General features: G+C 32.4%; 1 protein-coding gene across 3 annotated transcripts; it reads right to left on the minus strand.

Moving 5' to 3' along the window:
• Nucleotides 1–4194: 4194 nt before the first annotated feature.
• LOC132740386 (uncharacterized) lies at nucleotides 4195–19619 on the minus strand. 3 transcript variants are annotated; one of them, XM_060728280.1, is made up of 7 exons: nucleotides 18066–19619; nucleotides 15793–16098; nucleotides 8819–8899; nucleotides 8441–8563; nucleotides 6080–6201; nucleotides 5773–5962; nucleotides 4195–5359 (listed from the first exon to the last, which is right to left on the minus strand). In XM_060728280.1, the coding sequence occupies exons 2-7, from the start codon at nucleotides 16063–16065 to the stop codon at nucleotides 4472–4474; spliced, it is 1677 nt and encodes a 558-aa protein (XP_060584263.1). In that variant the 5' UTR covers nucleotides 16066–16098; nucleotides 18066–19619; the 3' UTR covers nucleotides 4195–4471. The 3 variants fall into 3 exon arrangements, with proteins under 3 accessions (XP_060584263.1, XP_060584264.1, XP_060584262.1); XM_060728281.1 differs by lacking the exon at nucleotides 18066–19619 and adding an exon at nucleotides 17283–17991 and having other exon boundaries at nucleotides 15793–16080; XM_060728279.1 differs by having other exon boundaries at nucleotides 4196–5359; nucleotides 15793–16080; nucleotides 18066–19618.
• Nucleotides 19620–19707: the final 88 nt, after the last annotated feature.

Raw genomic sequence — 19707 nt, forward strand, 5'->3', positions numbered from 1 at the left:
ATTCCAAATGCTCGACTTTTCATGAGACCTATTCAATTACATCTGCTCAGTTTTTTGGAAACCTTCAAGTCATTCATTGGACATGATCATTCCATTTACTCAACATCTTCAATCACATCTAAGATGGTGGTTAAATCCAGCCAACATTTTCAAGGGTCGCTCATTACATCAGACTTTATCAGAAGTAATAATTAACCCACCGATGCCTCCAAGAAAATGTATGGAGGGCATCTAGGGAACCAATATTTTCAGGGAACATGGTCATTAGATCAAATCATTTGGCACATAAATTCTCTAGAAATGGAAGCTGTCTTTTTAACAGTAAGCCATTTTCTAAGTCAGATTCAGGGAAATCAGTGTTGATCAAAACAGACAACACGACTGTTGTACAATACATAAACAAACAAGGGGGAACAAAATCAGCAAACTTTGCATTCAGACTTGGAAATTATGGACATTAGCTATTCAAAATAACATTTCATTGAGGGCAGTTCACATAGTCGGAACACAGAACATTTTAGCAGATCAATTGAGCAGACACAAAATAAGGGCAACAGAATGGTCCCTGAATCCATTGGTTGTTCAGAAAATTTTTCAATTATGGGATACTCCTCTAATAGACCTATTTGCATCAGTAGACAATCATCAGACTCCAATTTTTTTGCTCCTGGTTTCCGACCAATCGAGCGTTTGCGATAGATGCTCTGAGTATTTCATGGGAGAACATGTATGCGTATGCTTATCCGCCTCTATGCCTGATACCGAGAATACTGACATATATATACAGCAGTTCCAATTGTCAAATATATACTCATAGCGCCTCAATGGCAAAGGAGACATTGGTATCCGGAAATTCTGAACTTGTTAGTAGCATGTCCCCTAAGACTACCTGTAATTCCAGATCTACTAGTTCAACCAAAAACTCTGATAAAACATCCGAATCCGGAAATTTTTCATTTAACAGCTTGGCTGTTATCGACAGACAATACGAAAAGACTGGATTTTCTAAAAACACTAGAAAATTGCTCAAAGCAGCCTGGAGATCAGGTACTCAAAGGGACTATGGTAGCAAGTTTCAGAGTATTCAATATAGCTGGTGTCGTACAAGGAATATTGATCCCTATTCTTCATCTCTGATTAATAGATCACAATTTCTTACAGACATGTTTCATAAAGGTTTACAGTATAGAACAATAAGTGGTTACAGGTCTATGTTATCAGCTATTCATCCCCCTATTGATGGTCATCAAAGTAGGTCAACACCCTTATATAATTCAACTACTTAAGGGAGTTTTTAATTCTAGACCGCCTACAGTCAGATTGATTCCTGAATGGGATTTGCTGAAAGTGTTAAAAGCTTTACAAAAAGCACCTTTTGAACCTTTACATAAAGCTCCGTTGAAGGTTTTAAACATACAAAACTGTATTTTTTATTTGCAATAACTACTTTCAGGAGATGTAGTGACTTGCAGTCTCTGAAGTTAGGAAAAGGTTCAGTAAATATTCAACAGAAAGGTATCACCTTTATTCGTCATGGTTTTAGCTAAACAGGACAGACCATCACATTTCGGAGCAACTATTTTCATACCATCTTTTCCAGAAAATAAGAAATTGGATCCTAAAAGGTGTTTATTTTATTATTTGAAATCATCTGAAAAATATAGAAAGTCTGGGACTGGTGAAGATGAAACAAAACTTTTCCTTGGGTTAAATGAGCCACATATAGAGGATATTTGTTTGTTTTGCATGTAAGATTGAAATATAATTTCACTGAGTGAACACCAGATGCAATATTTTCACGAGTGGCGTAGCCACGAGTGAAAATATAATAGCTGGTGTTCACGAATGAAATATATTTCAATCTTATATGTAAAACAAATAAATTTTCTTTTTATTTCATGCTTTTTAAGTGATTTTAAGTATTTTTCACTGATTTTGCCGCGTAACGTCGCGCATTCTCCTTTGTGACGTCATCACATCATGACGTCACATCATCAATTTTGAAATATAGTTCTGTTAAATTTCTCTAATTTTGTTACATTTTTAACATGATGTATGGTGACATCGACTTTCTTTTCCTAAAGAATCACAATTTACGTATGACGGCATTTATTTCTGCCTGTTATTCCATTTAGTTATGATTTTCTTTTCATCTGCATTCGGATATAGTCCGGCTACAGTGAAAATTATATTTTATAAATTTCACTAGTGGTTTATCAGAATATAATCATCTAATATATTACAATAAAACACTGGAAAGCATGAAATAAGAACCAGTTAGTTCTCAAACGTTATCAAACTGGATTGTTCAGACATTAAAGTTAACACTTCAAGATGATAAGGTTAAAGTTAAAGCTCATAGTACCAGAGCTATTGGTCCATCTTTTGCATTGTTCAAGGGTGCATCAATTGAATCAATTTTAGCTTCAGCAGACTGGAGTAGAGAGACTACTTTTACACGTTTTTATCTAAGAAATGTAAATAGTACTTCAACAGTGTTGAAAACTTGAAATAAGTTTTTTGAACTAAAATTAAATTTTAACTTTTAGCGAGTCGCTATATCAACTTATTGAGGGATTTTTCATATTTTATGGCACTCGATAAGTGCATTGGAATATACATATATTGTGTACATTAGTGAAGATAGTGTTTCTGGAGAATATAGTGGACATAGTGTTATACAAGTGGAAACAGTATTGACAGTGTTGTTCTGTACATTTATACAAAGAGGAAACAGATATTTCTGTACATAGTGAGAATAAAGAATGGTTTTTTCATGTACATAATTGGGGAACAGATACATATTTGTTGCATAAAGATTTTTGTCAGTAGATATTACCCTACACCACCATCAGAGGTGAGTATTGCTTTGAAATCAATCCTTACATGTATATTTATGACTGGTAAGTTTAACGAGTGAAATAAAATTGAAAAATTTGTAATCAAGTTAAAATTTTATGAATAAGTTAAACTTACCAGTCATACTAGTTTCCCACCACCACGCCTTGGTAATATTCGGATGGTGTAATTGTTTTCACTTAATCAGTAAAACTGAGGGGCGCATGCTTTTACCGGTCCTATGGACGCTTGCTTTTTAGTTTACGCATGCGCCTCGGCGAGTCCGATTGTAAACAAAGGGAAGTAAATCCTACATGTATATTTATGACTGGTAAGTTTAACTTATTCATAAAATTTTAACTTGATTACAAATTTTTCAATTTTTACGGAGTCGCAAAAGCGGCACGGTTAGTGATAAACCTATTTATTCTATATTCACAAAAATGTAGCTGTTAATGCTTTTGACTAAAATAAATACGTTACAATGAAAAATAAATAGGTCATAAGACTTAAAAACAACAAATAACAACACAGAATAACAGCAAATTTAATTAACTACATGTAAGTAATTTACTCATAGGCCTTAATGTTTATTAAACAACCTTTCTAAAATGAAATGGTTTTTTTTGTGTTGTTGTTTTTTCTCCCATTTTTTTCTTCCTCAAGATTCATATCCCTTTATATAAACGTATCCTTATTGTTATCAGTCCTTAATGTAATAAGATGGTTATATCTATATACAGTAATGAAAAATGAGTACAATAAGTTGGCAACATAAGTACAATCCCTGTTTACATTCAAACGTGCAACTTACATTTATTATACAATATCGACAGTGTTATTGAATAAATGATATGTTTACCATTGCAAAGTTGAACATGTTATTTGATATGAGACATAAAAATTCCATATATATCTATACATTAGTAGAATGGAAACTTTAAAATGTCGGTGGCTCAGCTAGTTCTATAGCATGTATGCTACCGTCAAATCATCTTTACACATAAATATATAACAATCAAATATTTAAAAAACATTCGTAGACGTGTTACTTCAGCAGTAATTATAGATTTGTGAAAGGAAAAACAAAAATCCACAAGAAAAGCGACTGATGATTCCCGTGTTCCGGAAACGAGAAAAAAACTAGCCGGAGCATAACGCAAATTTAAGATTCTGAAGCTGCCGTATCACAGAGAGTAAAATGATTCAAAAAGCAGACAAAACAAAACAATGTGCGATTAAACAACCTTCATATACATTCAAAATACACTACATAAAAAATGGGTGATCATGAAAGAACCAAAATAAATGCTCGGGTAAATTACCTTAGAATATTACAGCAAGATTGAGTTGGTATACTGTTCACTTATTTAAGTGATAAGTTTAAATAATAATCTTTGTATATATAGCATGATGTCTTTTTTCTTGATCATCTTTAAAGACGCAATCATCTGGTTCATGTAATCCTTTCAAGTTTTGACTTCAATGCAATGGCAAATTAAATATTATGGCATCTTTTGGCATGTTTCATTTACAAAGTGCTTTCGAGAAACATTCAGAAAAGGGTTTATGCTAACTGACTTGTAATATACTACAGAAATAACCTTCTTAGATGTGCATTTTTGTATTCGGTTTACTTGTTATGCTTCTTTCCACGTCGTGTAGTTTTCTGGTGGCAAATCACATGCTGGAACTCTTTTGCTTTTTCCCTAGTTATATCTGGTACCCTCTCATTTGTCGACAGAAATTCAAGCTTTTTACTCATATAACCCTGAATTTTCAATTTCCCCGACATAAAATTTTCATAATCCTCGCAGAGTACAAAATATGTTACTTTCCAATGTAAATCTACGATGACAGGATCGTACATATTACGTATGACGTCAAGCCTATCGAGAACTATTTTCTCTTGCTCTGTAAGCTCATCAACACAAGTATCTAAATCATATTTGTGAGGAAGCCGTTCTAACACAGAATCTTCATTTATTTTTCTGACTTCTTTCGCTTTGCGTTGGACGTTTTCAGGGACTCTAACATCGTGTATGAAGCGTATTAACTTTTGGATATTCTGTACTTCAAATTCCGGATCAGATGCCAATCTCTCAAGGTCTTCATCAAGGTGATCCTCTATCACTTTCCAATGTAGTTTATTGACAGTCTCTGTATATTCAATATCATCATAAAGTGGTCTTAGGTTTTGGAGAAATTTAATTTCTGCTCTGGAAATGTGAGTAAGCGGTGTATTTATGTCATACTTTCTTTCGATGTCATCAACTGTAATCTGTTGTACTGTTTTCTTTAGTCTTGAAGCGTGTTTTTTTAAAGCTTTTGTTCCCGCGGATTCAATGTCCTTCAGTTTTTGCATCACATGTGGTTTTAAATAGAATGTCTCAGCATCTCTCAGCTTTTCTTCAAGATCTTGCAGGAAATGATCTAAAGATTCTAGTTTCAAATTTCGTATAATCTCGGGATAGTTAGCAGATTTGATTTCGTTTAGGGTAGTATAAAGTAATGCTCTTTTCTGAAGAAGAAAAAAAAACAACTATGTAATAACTAATACCGTTTGTTTGTGTGTGTGTGTGTGTGTGTGCGCGCGCCGTTGCGTGCGTGCGTGACTCGTGTGTTGTGGGACGGATCCATGTGTGTGGTGCACGTGGTTGTTGCTGCCGTCTCCGTGTTTGCCGCCGCGCGCGGATTGAGTGTTTTAATAAAAGTGAAAGTCATATTGTTTTACGTTTTAATATTTAACAGACAACAAACAAAAATTAAAAAGGGACATCAGTTGAGCATCACGACAAAATGATTCAGGCTCTTTAATCCAGTCTATCTGCATGATAATCATGATGTAAAACTTTATTCACTGGTAATTTTGTATGTTAATGACGTCGTTATTTTATCATAAATCGGAGCAAGAATTGAAAACACATAACATACTTCGTCACTGGTAAGGTCATCCAAAACCGTCCCTTCTTCATACTGTTCACATATGGTACTTATGATGTCTCTCTTTATTTCAGAGAATCTATTTTGGCGTCTTTCTTTGTTCACTTCATCAATTTCGAATTCTATTTCTTCTTGTAATCTTTCAGAGAACGTTGCCATAAGCTCATTTTCCTCCAGGTACCTATCAAATGATACCAAATATATGATAATGGGTACAATAGCAGTAAAATATGTATCATACGTATTTTTCAAAGCAAGGGATTCTTTTTAACATAAGGACAATTAGAATACAGTATACCTTTTTTGATGAACATACACATCTATCAAAAGAGAAGAAACGTCATTTGATGCATAGTCAATCATGTTTTGTGTCAATGGTCTTGTAGCCCAAAATTTGGCATTCTTCTTCAGAAATTCAAGCTGTAAAATTTAAATTGATGGAGTAAAATAAACTTAAGGATTTTATCAAAGCAATTATAGCGAAAAATATATCTTTTAAGTTCAACTTAACGATAAAAATTTTGAGTTATTGTCCTTATCCATTCGTCGATGAAGGCGTTGGTTTTTCGTTTATGGTCATTAACTTCAATATAACAACAATAGTACACTGAACTTCGTTGGTGGAAACATCTTGCCAAACCTATTGTTTAGGTTAAAAGGTCAAGATCTATCAGCAAAATGCATAGGCAAAGTCATTTCAGATTTTGATTACGATGCTCATTGATGGATTCTACCTGCCATACCTATTTTCAAGTCTTAAGGTTATAGGTGAAGGTCACTAGATCAATAGGATCTGTAAAACAAAATTAAACTGGCCATTTCATCAAAGTGCATTGATGTAAGATCTGTGATGTAGGTTGTGCCTTGGTGAATATTACCTATCACAGTAATTTCCATGTCAAAAGGTCAATGTTAAAGATCACTAAGAACTGTAATAACAAAACATTAAAGTAAAAAGGTCTACAATAGGCCCATTTTTCATAAATTTTTCAAATATTGAAGAAAGCACAATAGAAATGTATCATTTCGATATCGTTAAAAATGTTGCTTGAAAAAAGTAATTTAGATTGAATATTTATATAATGATTTATAATATTTTGTTTTAGAACATTTTATTATCTGCTGTATAACTATACATGTATGTAATATCGGATCATGTATCTCGCTATTTCAACTCCAATGTAAATAAATTTCGTGGCTTATTGTTATGTTATACTAAATACTATCAAACTGTATTACTGACTTTCATTTTTAGATCAATTCACTTACTCACTTCACTGAAGTGTATTTACCTGAAGTGTATGTTAATGAACATTGACGAAATTTTACCGGCCACACCGAGGCCAAATAATATTTTTGCAAATACACATATTAGATAAACAAGCATACTGTGATCTTGCAATTCGTTCAGGTGTAAATTATAAATGTAATAATTAAAAAAAGAAGAAAAATTGAAGCGTAAATTCTGTTGAATCTTATTACACAGAGCACATCCTGTACCGCAGGAAAGTGCAAATAATACAAATTAACGTAACGCCGAATATGTGCAATGCTATTGCCAAAACAAGATACACAGTAAGTATCGAAATATTTTATCTTGAGTTAGATTAAAGGAAATAAAGAAGCGCAAACGGCTGCTATGACATTATAATTAATACTAGCATTACAAACATTTTAAAAGAATATGTTTACTTCTTTAGATAATTCGAGTGAATGAAGAGCACCCTACCGTTTTTAAGGCGAAGAAAAAAATTAATACATAAAAATTATACGCATTTAAAACTTTATTTTCTTCATATTCAGTATAATACCTTAGACATTTACCAAACTACTAGTGACATATAACACAAGAAGGGAGCATGACAAATAAGATGCATTTACTTTGAATGAGGTAACCAACATTGTTTCGTACACCATTCACGAATTTGGCGTTGCCTCGTAAAAATGGTATCAGTCATATTTTATCGGCTTATTTAAATGTAATATGACACAAGTAGTTTGGCAAATGTCTCACGGAATATCCAAAACTATATAGTAATCTATATATTGCATATTTAAAGATATCGACGAAACATAAGTCATGATCAATATGCTAGTCAGGTCGTCATTCTTGAATAATTGACATAATCATGGAAACATGATATTTAAAACATAATTTTTCAGCAACCGTATGCGCTAATTCATTTCATTCAATATGACGTGCACACAGTTCAATTACTCTCCGAAGTGCTTGTTTCGGCTACAGAATTGCACAAATCTGCGTTAACTGCGCGCAATTCATTGCGCTATTTGGACATTCTAATTATTTCCTTTGCAAACACACTATAACTAAACGAACATAATAACGAATCGTTCCGTTTATGAAAGGAATGACATTTTTAGTGAGGTTTCAATTTCGGAACTCTTATAACTGCGTAACAATAAACAATATTTAAGTGTGTGATACGCTCACTACAAACTTTCATTTGCTTCAGAATATGGGAAGCAACTAAAGCGACTTGCCGCAATAAAATATTTGAAAAGCTGACAAAAAAAGAACCTCTGCAAATAAAAAGTAGCAATAAAATATTACTTATAAGACATTTCATTTAATTGTGCAGATTTTGCATTAGAAAGTATCTAATGTAAGTTTTAAACGTTTTGTATATACAAATACTACCTGCACAACATCTTTTTCTGTGTATTCTTTGCTTGCATTCAAGTACGTGCTGAACAATTCTTCTAGCTTTACACGTAAAGGTATTTTACATCCTTTGTGTTCCTCTATTACCAAATGAGCCACCTATATATTATATATAGATATAAATTGAAACAAGTGTATCTTTCATAACAAATTGTTTACGATAGTTCTCTATTTGTGATAATAACCTTTCCAAATATATTCCGTTGCAAAGAAATTATTTCCAAAAAAACTAGATATAATAACTTTAATTTTCATATTATTAATAATGATATAAGGCGGAGAGCCATTGCAGTATATTATTTCTATCGTAACCCCCGGAAATATTTGTTTACAATGACATTTTAGGATGCAAACCTGCGTATCAAAGACGTTTTCCAGCTTTATACCAAACTGGTGAAAAAGAGCAGCACTGTCTCCACCAGACGAATGTAAAACCTGAAGTATAAAAAGACTGTATCGATAGGGGTATGTGTATTAAAAACAAACATTTAAAAGATGTGATGGAATTGAAATACTTTCATAAGACATTATTTCTACTTTTTACACTGGTGCTAGAAAAACTCATCTTACATTCTCCGTACAAGACAAATCGCGCGTTAAAATGAGATAATTCATGTGTGCTTTTTGTGAATTGCCTAGGATTACGGCGTTTTGTCGCCAGAATAAAAAATGTGAATTCATACCCGTCTGTAAGAAAAAAGTGCTAAATGAAAATGAAATTATTTTCGTTTCGAACAATACGCAGTTTATGGTATCTGTTATATCTATGGCAAATATTAATGATTTTACGATAATTCGATTTACTCTGTTGCACATTCCTTTATCATTTTGAACGATTTTCACGTGCGTGTACTGTTTATAAGAGTGTATATGTGTAAAAGCGTCACTCGAGGTCTGTATTTGACAGAATACAATTCGTAAAATGACAGAAGAAAGCAGTTCAGATTTAAAGAGGGCTCTTATTGGAGAAATGCAAGAAATTTTCGACCAGAAGTTTTCAGAATTGAAACACGATTTGAAAGCAGAAGTAGAGTGGACAGCTGAAACTTCAAGAAAGAAGGTCAGAATTAACAATTCAATTTCTTTCTCCATTGCTGGAAATAAGAAGCAATTTGATTTTAACTGTGAAATTTTAGAGCTGTTGGACATTTGTGATAGAGCAGTTAGTAAAAGAGATGCTTCAAAAGCTAAGCAAGTTTTGAAGGAAGCAAGAGAAAAATTAGAGCATAGAAATAAAACTATTCATATTGCTGATAGTTCCTCAGCTGGGTGGGGTACAGTTAATGAGTATGAGTTGTGTGACTTTGCCTCTGATTCGGATGATGATAGGCGTATTAGAAAAGCAGAGGAAAGAGCTATTAATAAGATTGAAAAACGTAAGAAAGCTGTGTTTTCTGATATTTTCAGCCCTTCTGGGCAGTCTTCTTTTCGCAGCTATAGAGGAAATAGCACCCCCTATTCGAGAGGACCCATGGGGCGGCGCTTCGTGCAGTTGGGGGAGGTAGTATGCTATAAATGTGGAGAAATTGGACACCTCGCATCAGGTTGTGCCACCGAATACGGAGTCGCAACATCTAGAATCGGATCTCGTGGTCATGGAGCATTGGGACCAGTCGCCACACCCTCTTCTCAGTTCAGCCCGCAGCAACAACAACAACAACAATTCATTGTGGACAAAGGCATGCAACAACAACAAACAGCAAATTTGAAATCTCTTGCTCAATTTCTGACTTATCTGTTAAAGGAAGATTAAAAAGTTTTCTGCAATATTGGACTGATATTATTCAAGTAGATAGAGATATATTTGTCTGTTATTGAAAATGGTTATGTTATACCATTTTTAGTTAAACCTCCGAGTTATATTATGAAAAATAACAAGTCAGCTATAGATCATTTGGATTTTGTTGAATCAGCTATTATTTATTATTAAAAAAAAACTGTTTGAAATTTCAACGTGCAAATGATGCCAAATCATTTCTTGAATTCTGGAGAAACATATTAAGTTCTCCTTTTCAGAAATCTTTATTTAAAGATTATGTACCGGAAGTGTTAATAATTATATGCTAATGCGTCAGCGGTTGCTGGTGCTGCATATATTGACTATGATGGTTCTGTGGCACACAAAGTATGGTCAGATTATGAACGTTGTCAGAGTTCGACGTATAAGGGACTGTTAGCGATTCAATTTTGTCTGGATAGTTTTATTTCAAAATTTAAAGGTAAAACAGTTCAATGACATACAGATAGTAAGAACTGCGTAAGCACAATAGAAAAAGGAAGTACAGATTTAGTGTTGCATAATTTCGCATTTAAAATGTTTATGTCATGTGCAGAAAATGATCTTTAAATGTTATTTGGATTAACAGGTCGCTGAATAAGACGGCAGATAGTTTAAGTAGCATTATTGTGTAATTATTAACACAAGTGATAGACTTTGGCAAAGACATGGTAGATGGGAAAGTGCGACTGCTAAAGATGGTATTGTGAATGATTCATCGAAAACACATTATCAGTATCTTTAAATTTAGATTTATAATATATGATTGTATTGAAATTTGATGATTTAAAACATTCATAGTGCAAATCTTATTAAATAGTAATCAATTTATTTTAATTTGTTTTATACAAAAATAATACATCACTTTTTATTTTGAGATAAAAGCCAATTTCTTTTATCTTTTATATGCAATTATACTGCAATCTTGCAATTGTGGAGACGATAGTAGTTAGGGTTCGAACCTAGACTCTTACTTTAGAATTTGTGATTACATGCTAACAGTTATTTATGTTATTATTTCTGATTTAGTTTCTATTATGTACAATACTAGAAATTAAGCAATTACATATTTTTAATATTTTTAAGAGATATTTGCTATTATATATATTCAGATGAATATTTTATTACGTTTAAGAGTCTTGTTAATTTATCTAGAAAACTGTTAAAATGAAATCACAAACTTCTATAAAAACAAAGGATAAGGCCAGGGTAGTTAAGTCAGTGAGTGACATTCAGAGGCCAGCATATCTGAATGTAGTCAAAATGACTAAAATATTTGTCAAGATTACTTTTGTAGACTTTTGGTCAGGATGACTGTTGTATAGGCCAGGAAGGCTGAATTTGGTCAGGATGGCCGTTGTATAGGCCAGGATGGCTGAATTTGGTCAGGATGACCGTTGTATAGGCCAGGATGGCTGAAGTTGGTCAGGATGACCGTTGTATAGGCCAGGATGGCTGAATGTTTTTGTTTGGTCAGGATGACCGTTGTATAGGCCAGGATGGCTGGATTTGGTCAGGATGACCGTTGTGTAGGCCAGGATGGCTGAATTTGGTCAGGATGACCGTTGTATAGGCCAGGATGGCTGAAGTTGGTCAGGATGACCGTTGTATAGGCCAGGATGGCTGAATGTTTTTGTTTGGTCAGGATGACCGTTGTATAGGCCAGGATGGCTGAATTTGGTCAGGATGACCGTTGTGTAGGCCAGGATGGCTGAATTTGGTCAGGATGACCGTTGTATAGGCCAGGATGGCTGAATGTTTTTGTTTGGTCAGGATGACCGTTGTATAGGAGCAGGATTGCTGCATTTGGGTTAGGATGACTGGTGTGTGGGCAAGATGACTGAATCTAGTCAAGATGACTGTTGTTAGAGCCATGATGATTGATTCTGGTTGATGATTGGATCTGGTCAAGGTGATTAAAGTTAAGACAAAGAATTTTCATTAAGGCGAGTATAGTTTATTCTGTTTTTCTTTTGTTGGTCTTTAAATTAATGTAGTTATAATTTTTTGAAATTTTAAAATTTAATGGTTGTAATGTTTTGTGATTTTCTTCAATAGTGTTTTCTTTATGGAGTTGTTTTTCTATAATTTTTTTTCTCTCTTTGTTTGCTCGATAATTCTGTCAAATACAACGACCTAAACCTATAATGTTTGTTGTTGTTTTTGTTGTTTAGAAGTATTTGAGAATAGAAAATAATTGATTTACTCACGGTTTAGTGAGTAAATACGTGTATATGTTTTCGTTATTTATTTCCGAAGTATGATATATGTGTAATTTACAAAATCAAACACTGGCCGTCGTCAAAGACGGAAATATTTACACGCAACTCCAGACTGGCCATCCAACGTTATCTGTGATATCGGAAAGGATATGGAGTTAAATGGCGGCACACATAAACAAACCGATACCAATTCATATTTTCCAACTAGCTCTCTTATTTAAAACTAATTTTAAAAAACGAATTAAAGCAGCGCAAGAACACGAAAGAATATAATGATCAATAGTCATGGTTTGTTCATTTTTACGTAATTATGTTAACATTTTATTAAATTATGAATTTTTACAGCAAAGTAAAGAAATAAATATTCAATGTTCATTTCTTCTGTAATGGCGTTGCCTTCAACTTGGTAAAGTTGACAATGTTTCTTTGTCACGTTTTTGGCTCACCATCAAGCAATGTTTTCTGATACCAGAATCTGTCAGAAAAATCTGTTGACTCCTATGCGGTCCATAACCTCTACTTCCAATTCATTGTCATCTACATCTAAGATGATGCCTGGATAAGGCAATCGGTCATACTTAGCAGTGCAGTATCTTCCAATTAAAGATTCATCAACCTCATATACTTACACACAAAACTGTGTCCTGAAATATATGAAATTGTCAAACATCGGTATTCTTGCAAAAAAATATACGTCTGATAAGGGAATTTGCGATTGTTATTTGTGTATCCCAAAATAAATTAAATTACATCGAGCACACAATTTAGTTTGAGTTACACATGCCGTTTCAATATGATTACATTAAAAAATTTTTTTTTACTTAAACATGATTTCATTTTAGGTCAAGGTACGTGCAATTAAAAAAAAATAGCTGATGTTGGTTAAATAACATAGAATGGATTAAGTTTACAGAAAAGATTATACGATATTTTACTTTTTTGCTCACTCAAGAAATTTTTATGCTTTATACTGCCTCTTAATATGCGAATCCGCTTTTGGTTCCCAGTTGTGTAACAGTTCACTTCTTACTCCCTTTGATTCTTGAGTTGTCTTCACGTTCAAAATAGTCTGCAACTTATATTATTTTTATTCATGACCAAAGTTTTTGTTTGATTTGCCTTTTTGTGTTCTGGTTCACTTTCATAGCTAGCACTCTTTGAGCATATTTCCCTAGCATGTATTTTAACGGTATTTTGTTTCTACATAATTTTTATCTGATAACTCATTTTGTCCTTCCTGTTTCTCTTTGAGCCATCTTTCACAATCAAATCTATCTCTCAATTGAAATAGGTCTCTCATTGCTTTTAAGTTTTCTTTTCTTGTACGTTTTCGTTCTTTTTTGTAGAACGTTTGCAGAGTTGTCTGTTGGGCTATGGGGGTCATCAGCTGTTGTTGTATATGTTTAATTATCATAGCATCCTTTTGCTTCTTTGAGTTTTTATTCTTAAGCAAGTTTCGCCTTTTATTTATTAATTGTAGTGACCACGCCTCTTCTTGCACCTCTGGCGTTAATTCTCGTTGTATTTTGCATTCCTTTCTTGGTCCTCATTCTGACGTTTGCGCCAGAGTACAGTCCTTTCACCGCTTGTTAATGCCAGATACGCCATAGCCTAAGTTGAAACAATTTTCTTTTATCTTTGTTATCCAATATTCTGTTATATATGCCACAAATGTGTTTAGAAAAAGGTTCAATATCTTCCTGCCTAAGAACTGTTTTTAAAGTTTGTTCTAATTCTCTAATGAATTTGTCCTAATTGAACAATTTTTTCTTGAGGTCTAAAAGAAAAAAAACAGTAGCATGATTTGTCAAAATACGTGAAATGTTCAGATCAAAATATTTTAAACAAACTTCATACTATTTTATTGATATTTCTTCTGTCACTTGTTCATTTATTATTATAATACGAGTATATGTAATTGCTTTAAACTAGGAAACTTAAGTAATAGCACAAGGTTGTTATATAAAGCTGCGTTTGTGTAATTATGCATATATACCATTAAAACTGACATTTATCATACAATGCTATATTCCATGTCTCAAGGAAAATTAATATTATTTAAAAAATAAACCTATAAAGCCATTACTTTATCGTAATAATATTTTACAAATAATCGCTAATATAAAGTTATTTGTGAGTTGGCATTTTGTCATTGCTAAAACGATATTGTCATTTCCATAACAAAATATATCGTTTCGGTAATGACTGTTTAGGAAATGTCATATTAATCTATTTCGATTGGCAGCCATGTTTGTTTACAATATACTTCACAGATTGTTCTTAAATTATACAAAGTAAATTTATTCATTTTAAACATTTCAACATACATATATATTGTACTTTTATCGAATGGATTCGTTCGTTAATGACGGAGATATTGTGTTTGCTTTATAAATCATTTCCTACCTTTAAAGTGGCTTTCCTCACCTTCCATAACTTCTTTTTAAAATTATTACCGCCAAAAAGCTTTAATCAAGACGACGTCAATCGATTAGCCCGATTTATATTTGAAATGCGGACAATAAATAACGGGTTTCGGTAATGACAAATTTTCGGGACTATAAAATTGTACAAATTTTATGATGAAATAGGGTTTGTAGAACAACTGAAATATATATTTACACTTCTTACACAGATGTTTCGAGGAAAAACGTGTATGCAATATTTTGAAACTGGATAAAAGTAAGCTAAATAAGGTCAAGTATTGGAAGTATTTTTCAATAAATAGGGCTTATTTCAGGTAAAATATGTTCCAATCGGCGTGTTGTGAATGTAATTTCAGTTTAAAACGTTACATTCAAGGCTTGTACAAGAAATGTACCTCCGAAGATGTCGAAAGAGGGCAATAGAAGCAATAAACAATAAAATGATAAATCATGAATGCTTCACACCAAAATCTCTATTTTCAATTGTAATTCTGCAATTCTGCTTCAAAACCGCTGTTCGAATGTTGAACAAAATATGAAACCATGGTTACGGAAAAAAAGTAAATTGTGCGCTTTGAACTGCCCCAACTCGTTTTTAATTGGTTTTGAAATAAGAAATATGAATTAGTATCGATTTGTTTTTGTGAACCGCATCATTTCTGATGTCACGGGTCACGTGGGATGGCCACACTGAGCTCTCGCGTTACTGTTTGCAGACCGTACTTTAGAGCTAGATATTTCGGTCATTACCGGAAGCCAGTGTAACATTCTTACAGTTTTTATTAAAGGGTGCCACATAGTCCTTTTTTTTCTTTCATTTTTATGTCATATTATGTTTTGTGATATACAATGTACATGTATATTAACTAGAATATAACTAAGTTCTCAAATTTCAAACTTTACCTTTAATATTTCAGAACTTTCTAGTAAATCATCAAGCCCAGTATCCTCAAAGAAATGTTTATCTTGTTCTTCCTTATCAAGCATGACATCAAAAAGATAGGCACTCCCATCTTTGGTTCCGATTTGCAGCAGTGTCAGAGGTCCATCTTTACCAAGTTGAATTCCTTCACTGTCAACAGCCAGCACCTCCTGTTGTCTGAATATACTTACAGTCTCGAGACATTCTTCTTTTTCGGAGGGTGAAAATATAGAAACCTTTGGAAATGACGCCATTTTCAGCAACTTTATCTACAAAGATAAATTCTTCTTCTGAAGATGTAATCAACGAAACAGATTAAAAAGGTGAGTTTGTGATCTACATTTAAAGCTTTACTTTTTGTTTTCCGGAATTCCTTTATTTTTACAAATTTTAGGTAATGGTATAGTGGTCCAAAGTATTAAATTACGATTCAAATATAAATCGGATTTATTTCCGCTTTTGAGGAACATACGACTTAAGGTGATTCTGCTTTGTCAGCCATGTTTGTTTTCACAAAGTATGTCCAAAGTGAAAGTAGGCCAAATTCATATAACAACAAAGCTCACATTGTTATATGATGAGCCATTTGCAAGTACACTTCCAGTTCTATGTTTAAAAGACAATTATAAACAAAAATAAAAATGATAACAATAAGAATATTTACCTTGAATGTGCCACATTTCTGAAGACCAAAAACATTTTGTTGCAAAGTTTTATGCACATTTCATGAATGGCAAAATCCTTTTTAAAGTCTGTGTTAGTGCCTACAAAAGCTATTTTTTGCAGCAAATACAAAAATCTTTCAAAACTTAACTCCAAATAAATCCGTATCTTATGTCCTTCTAAGCACATGGCCTCCATTATTTTTTGTAAAAAAGTAGTGCAAGAAAACAATCATCATTTATAGCCTTATGAACTACAATTGAAATGAAAACACAATCAAACTTTAAAATCTAACCTTTTTTATGTGTAACAGTGAAGTGTGTCTGTTTGTCATGCACACAAGTAATAGGTAAATGATGTTTATTTTCATGGTACTACTTTTTTTACACATGTCATGGTGGCCATGTTTTTTCAAGGTCAGATAAACTACTTTCCTAAGATTCATGTTTTTTAAAGTTTTTTGTATTTTATGCAAAAAATAGCTTTTGTAGGCACTAAAACAGACTTTAAAAAGGATTTTGCCATTCATGAAATGTGTATAAAACTTTGCAACAGAATGTTTTTGGTCTTCAGAAATGTGGCACATTCAAGGTAAATATTCTTATTGTTATCATTTTTATTTTTGTTTATAATTGTCTTTAAAACATAGAACTGGAAGTGTACTTGCAAATGGCTCATCATATAACAATGTGAGCTTTGTTGTTATATGAATTTTGGCCTACTTTCACTTTGGACAGACTTTGTGAAAACAAACATGGCTGACAAAGCAGAATCACCTTAATTTTTTACGACCTAATAATCCACATACACTTAACCCTAAGCACAGACTCCCACACCCTACACTCGGTGACGAATGTGTTTGTAAAGAAGAAATTAGTTGCCGAATCTAACCATTCTCTAAATTGACTAAAATAAGGCCACACTAGCTATAGCTAGCATGTTTATGATATACTAGATTTATTACATTAGGTCGGTTAACTTCCGTCTTGAATACAAAGAAGTAGTTCAATACAAATTGTTAGATATCGTGACTCAAATAAAGGTTATACAATTTATAAAATATAAGTTCATAACTAAATCAAATCATTTTAAAATATTTTGAAGTTAAAACCACATATATCGTATTCATATATCAATTTACCATCCTTTGTATAAAAAAGAGAATATTTTAGAGACGCATATGTGCAAAGTTTGTAGATTTAAATAACGTAAAGTGTTAATCTTTTATCAAAGAATGCGTAAAAGACAAAATAACTTGAAAATACATGATTAAATTCCATTGCTTTATATAAAGTCCAACGTTACCTTGGAAATATACCTTAACCTGTTGAACTGCAACATAAACTTGCGCTGTTTTTTTAATTTTGAATTTGCAACACATAGTTACCCAGCTTTTTTTTATTTGAAACTGTCCATTTGTAGTTAAGGAAATTAAGTATCAAAATATATAAACTAAGTCGTCATGTCAGGTAGGACATATGTGAAGCCTAGCCTGATTGTATATTTGTAGCACAAAGACATTACATATTAACTAAAGAAATTATACGAAAAACAAACCTTTACTTTATTTATCATAAAATATATAAATTACCTGATCAGATATTCTAGCAACAGTTTTGTTTTATTTTAAAACAATCCCTGTTTGTCCTTTTCTAAAGCGAAACCGGAAGAGGGTTTATCTAAAATCGATCAATAAAATATGTTGTAATATAAACCGTAAACTTCGCTTACGTCAGATATATCAAGTTTATTGAAATAGTGTAATATATTAATCACAAACAGTTGGTGCGTCACTTGCATATTATACATATTTTCCTTCATAATTCATTATTAAATAAAAGAGACACCCGGTATTATCGACCATAATGTTATCATTGTTATGGAAACAACATAATCACCGGTCTTTAATTGTATATAATTATAAACGTTATGGTGCAAAGTTGTGCAATATGATAGTGCATGTTAAGTATATATGCTAATTTGAAGCCTTCGGTACTAGTTATAAACCTAAAGTGAATACCTTATAATGAGGGATACATACATAACATACGTTTAAAATCTTCTGGCTCTTTACGTAACAGTAGTGGTGTTTCAGTGTACATTAAATCGCACCTGATAACTTTCACGTATATTTATGACAAAAGGTCCGAAAAAAAATGGAATTAAAACCATTTAAAGTTATATTGAAATATTAAATAATATGTATCCAAATGTATATCTATAATTATGTGGCGATTTCAATGCACGTACGAATGATTTGTTAGATTATATTCCACATGATAATTTAGATGTAATATTTAATACAGAAGTTGATTATAATTCAGACTATTTTGAAATTTCTATAAAAATAACAAATATATTGAGAGATATAATTTATTTAGGAAGTCTCTTGTAGAATTATGTTGTATTCATAGTATCCATATTTTAAATGGTCTTTTGTACAATGATGTTGCAGGTAATTTTACTTGTTTAACTTACAATGGAGCAAGTGTTGTTTACTATCCTATTGTCTCGTCTGATATTTTTAACGTTGAAGAGCGTCACGAATCAGATCATTTACCAATTTGTGCAAGAATGACTTTAGAGCGAGGGCAACCATTTATTAGATATAATAAGAAAAATGAAAACTTTAATGAAATACATGTCCACAATTATAGATGGAATGATAGGTATATGGCGGATTTCTTACAATTATTTACCGCGGAGTATAATTCTATACGAGAGAATGTACTTAATGAAATATATCTAAATATAAACAATACAAGTCATCATATCATTAATATTTATAACAAATCATCAGCAAATATGCGCGTAAGATATTTAGCGCGAAATAGTGTAAATAATAATTAACCCTTGTGGGATCGAGAATGTGAAACAACTAAGCAGCTTAAATACGCAGCTCTACGACGATTTTGCTGGACTAATAACATATAAGACTTTCAACAATGTGTAGCGCTCCGAAAACGTTTTGAAAAACGTGCTATAAAAAGTATCTTTACCAAAAGTCTAAGCGCGATCAACTAATTAAGTTACGATCAAACCCCAAAGCCTTTTGGAAACTGTTAAAATCTAGAAATGGTAATATAAATTAACAATCTTCATTGATAGATACGGTACCTTGGTTTGATTATTTTCATGAGTTATTATTGAAAAGTAACCAGCCTAATATATTTGAAAGTAATTAGGACTTTAGAGTTAATACTGATGAGGAAAATCTGTATTTAAATTCTGAA

The sequence above is a fragment of the Ruditapes philippinarum genome, unplaced genomic scaffold (assembly GCF_026571515.1).
Source record: "Ruditapes philippinarum isolate M1 unplaced genomic scaffold, ASM2657151v2 ctg5516_1_1_1_1, whole genome shotgun sequence".
NCBI classification, from domain to species: Eukaryota; Metazoa; Mollusca; class Bivalvia; order Venerida; family Veneridae; genus Ruditapes; species Ruditapes philippinarum.

Coding starts and splice junctions, on each gene's coding strand:
- LOC132740386 (XM_060728280.1), bottom strand. CDS start 16,065: ATGGCGTCATTTCCAAAGGTTTCTATATTTTCACCCTCCGAAAAAGAA. Junction 6,202..8,440: donor CAGAAAAAGATGTTGTGCAG/GTAGTATTTGTA, acceptor TAAATTTTACAG/CTTGAATTTCTGAAGAAGAA. Junction 5,963..6,079: donor GTGTATGTTCATCAAAAAAG/GTATACTGTATT, acceptor ATCATTTGATAG/GTACCTGGAGGAAAATGAGC.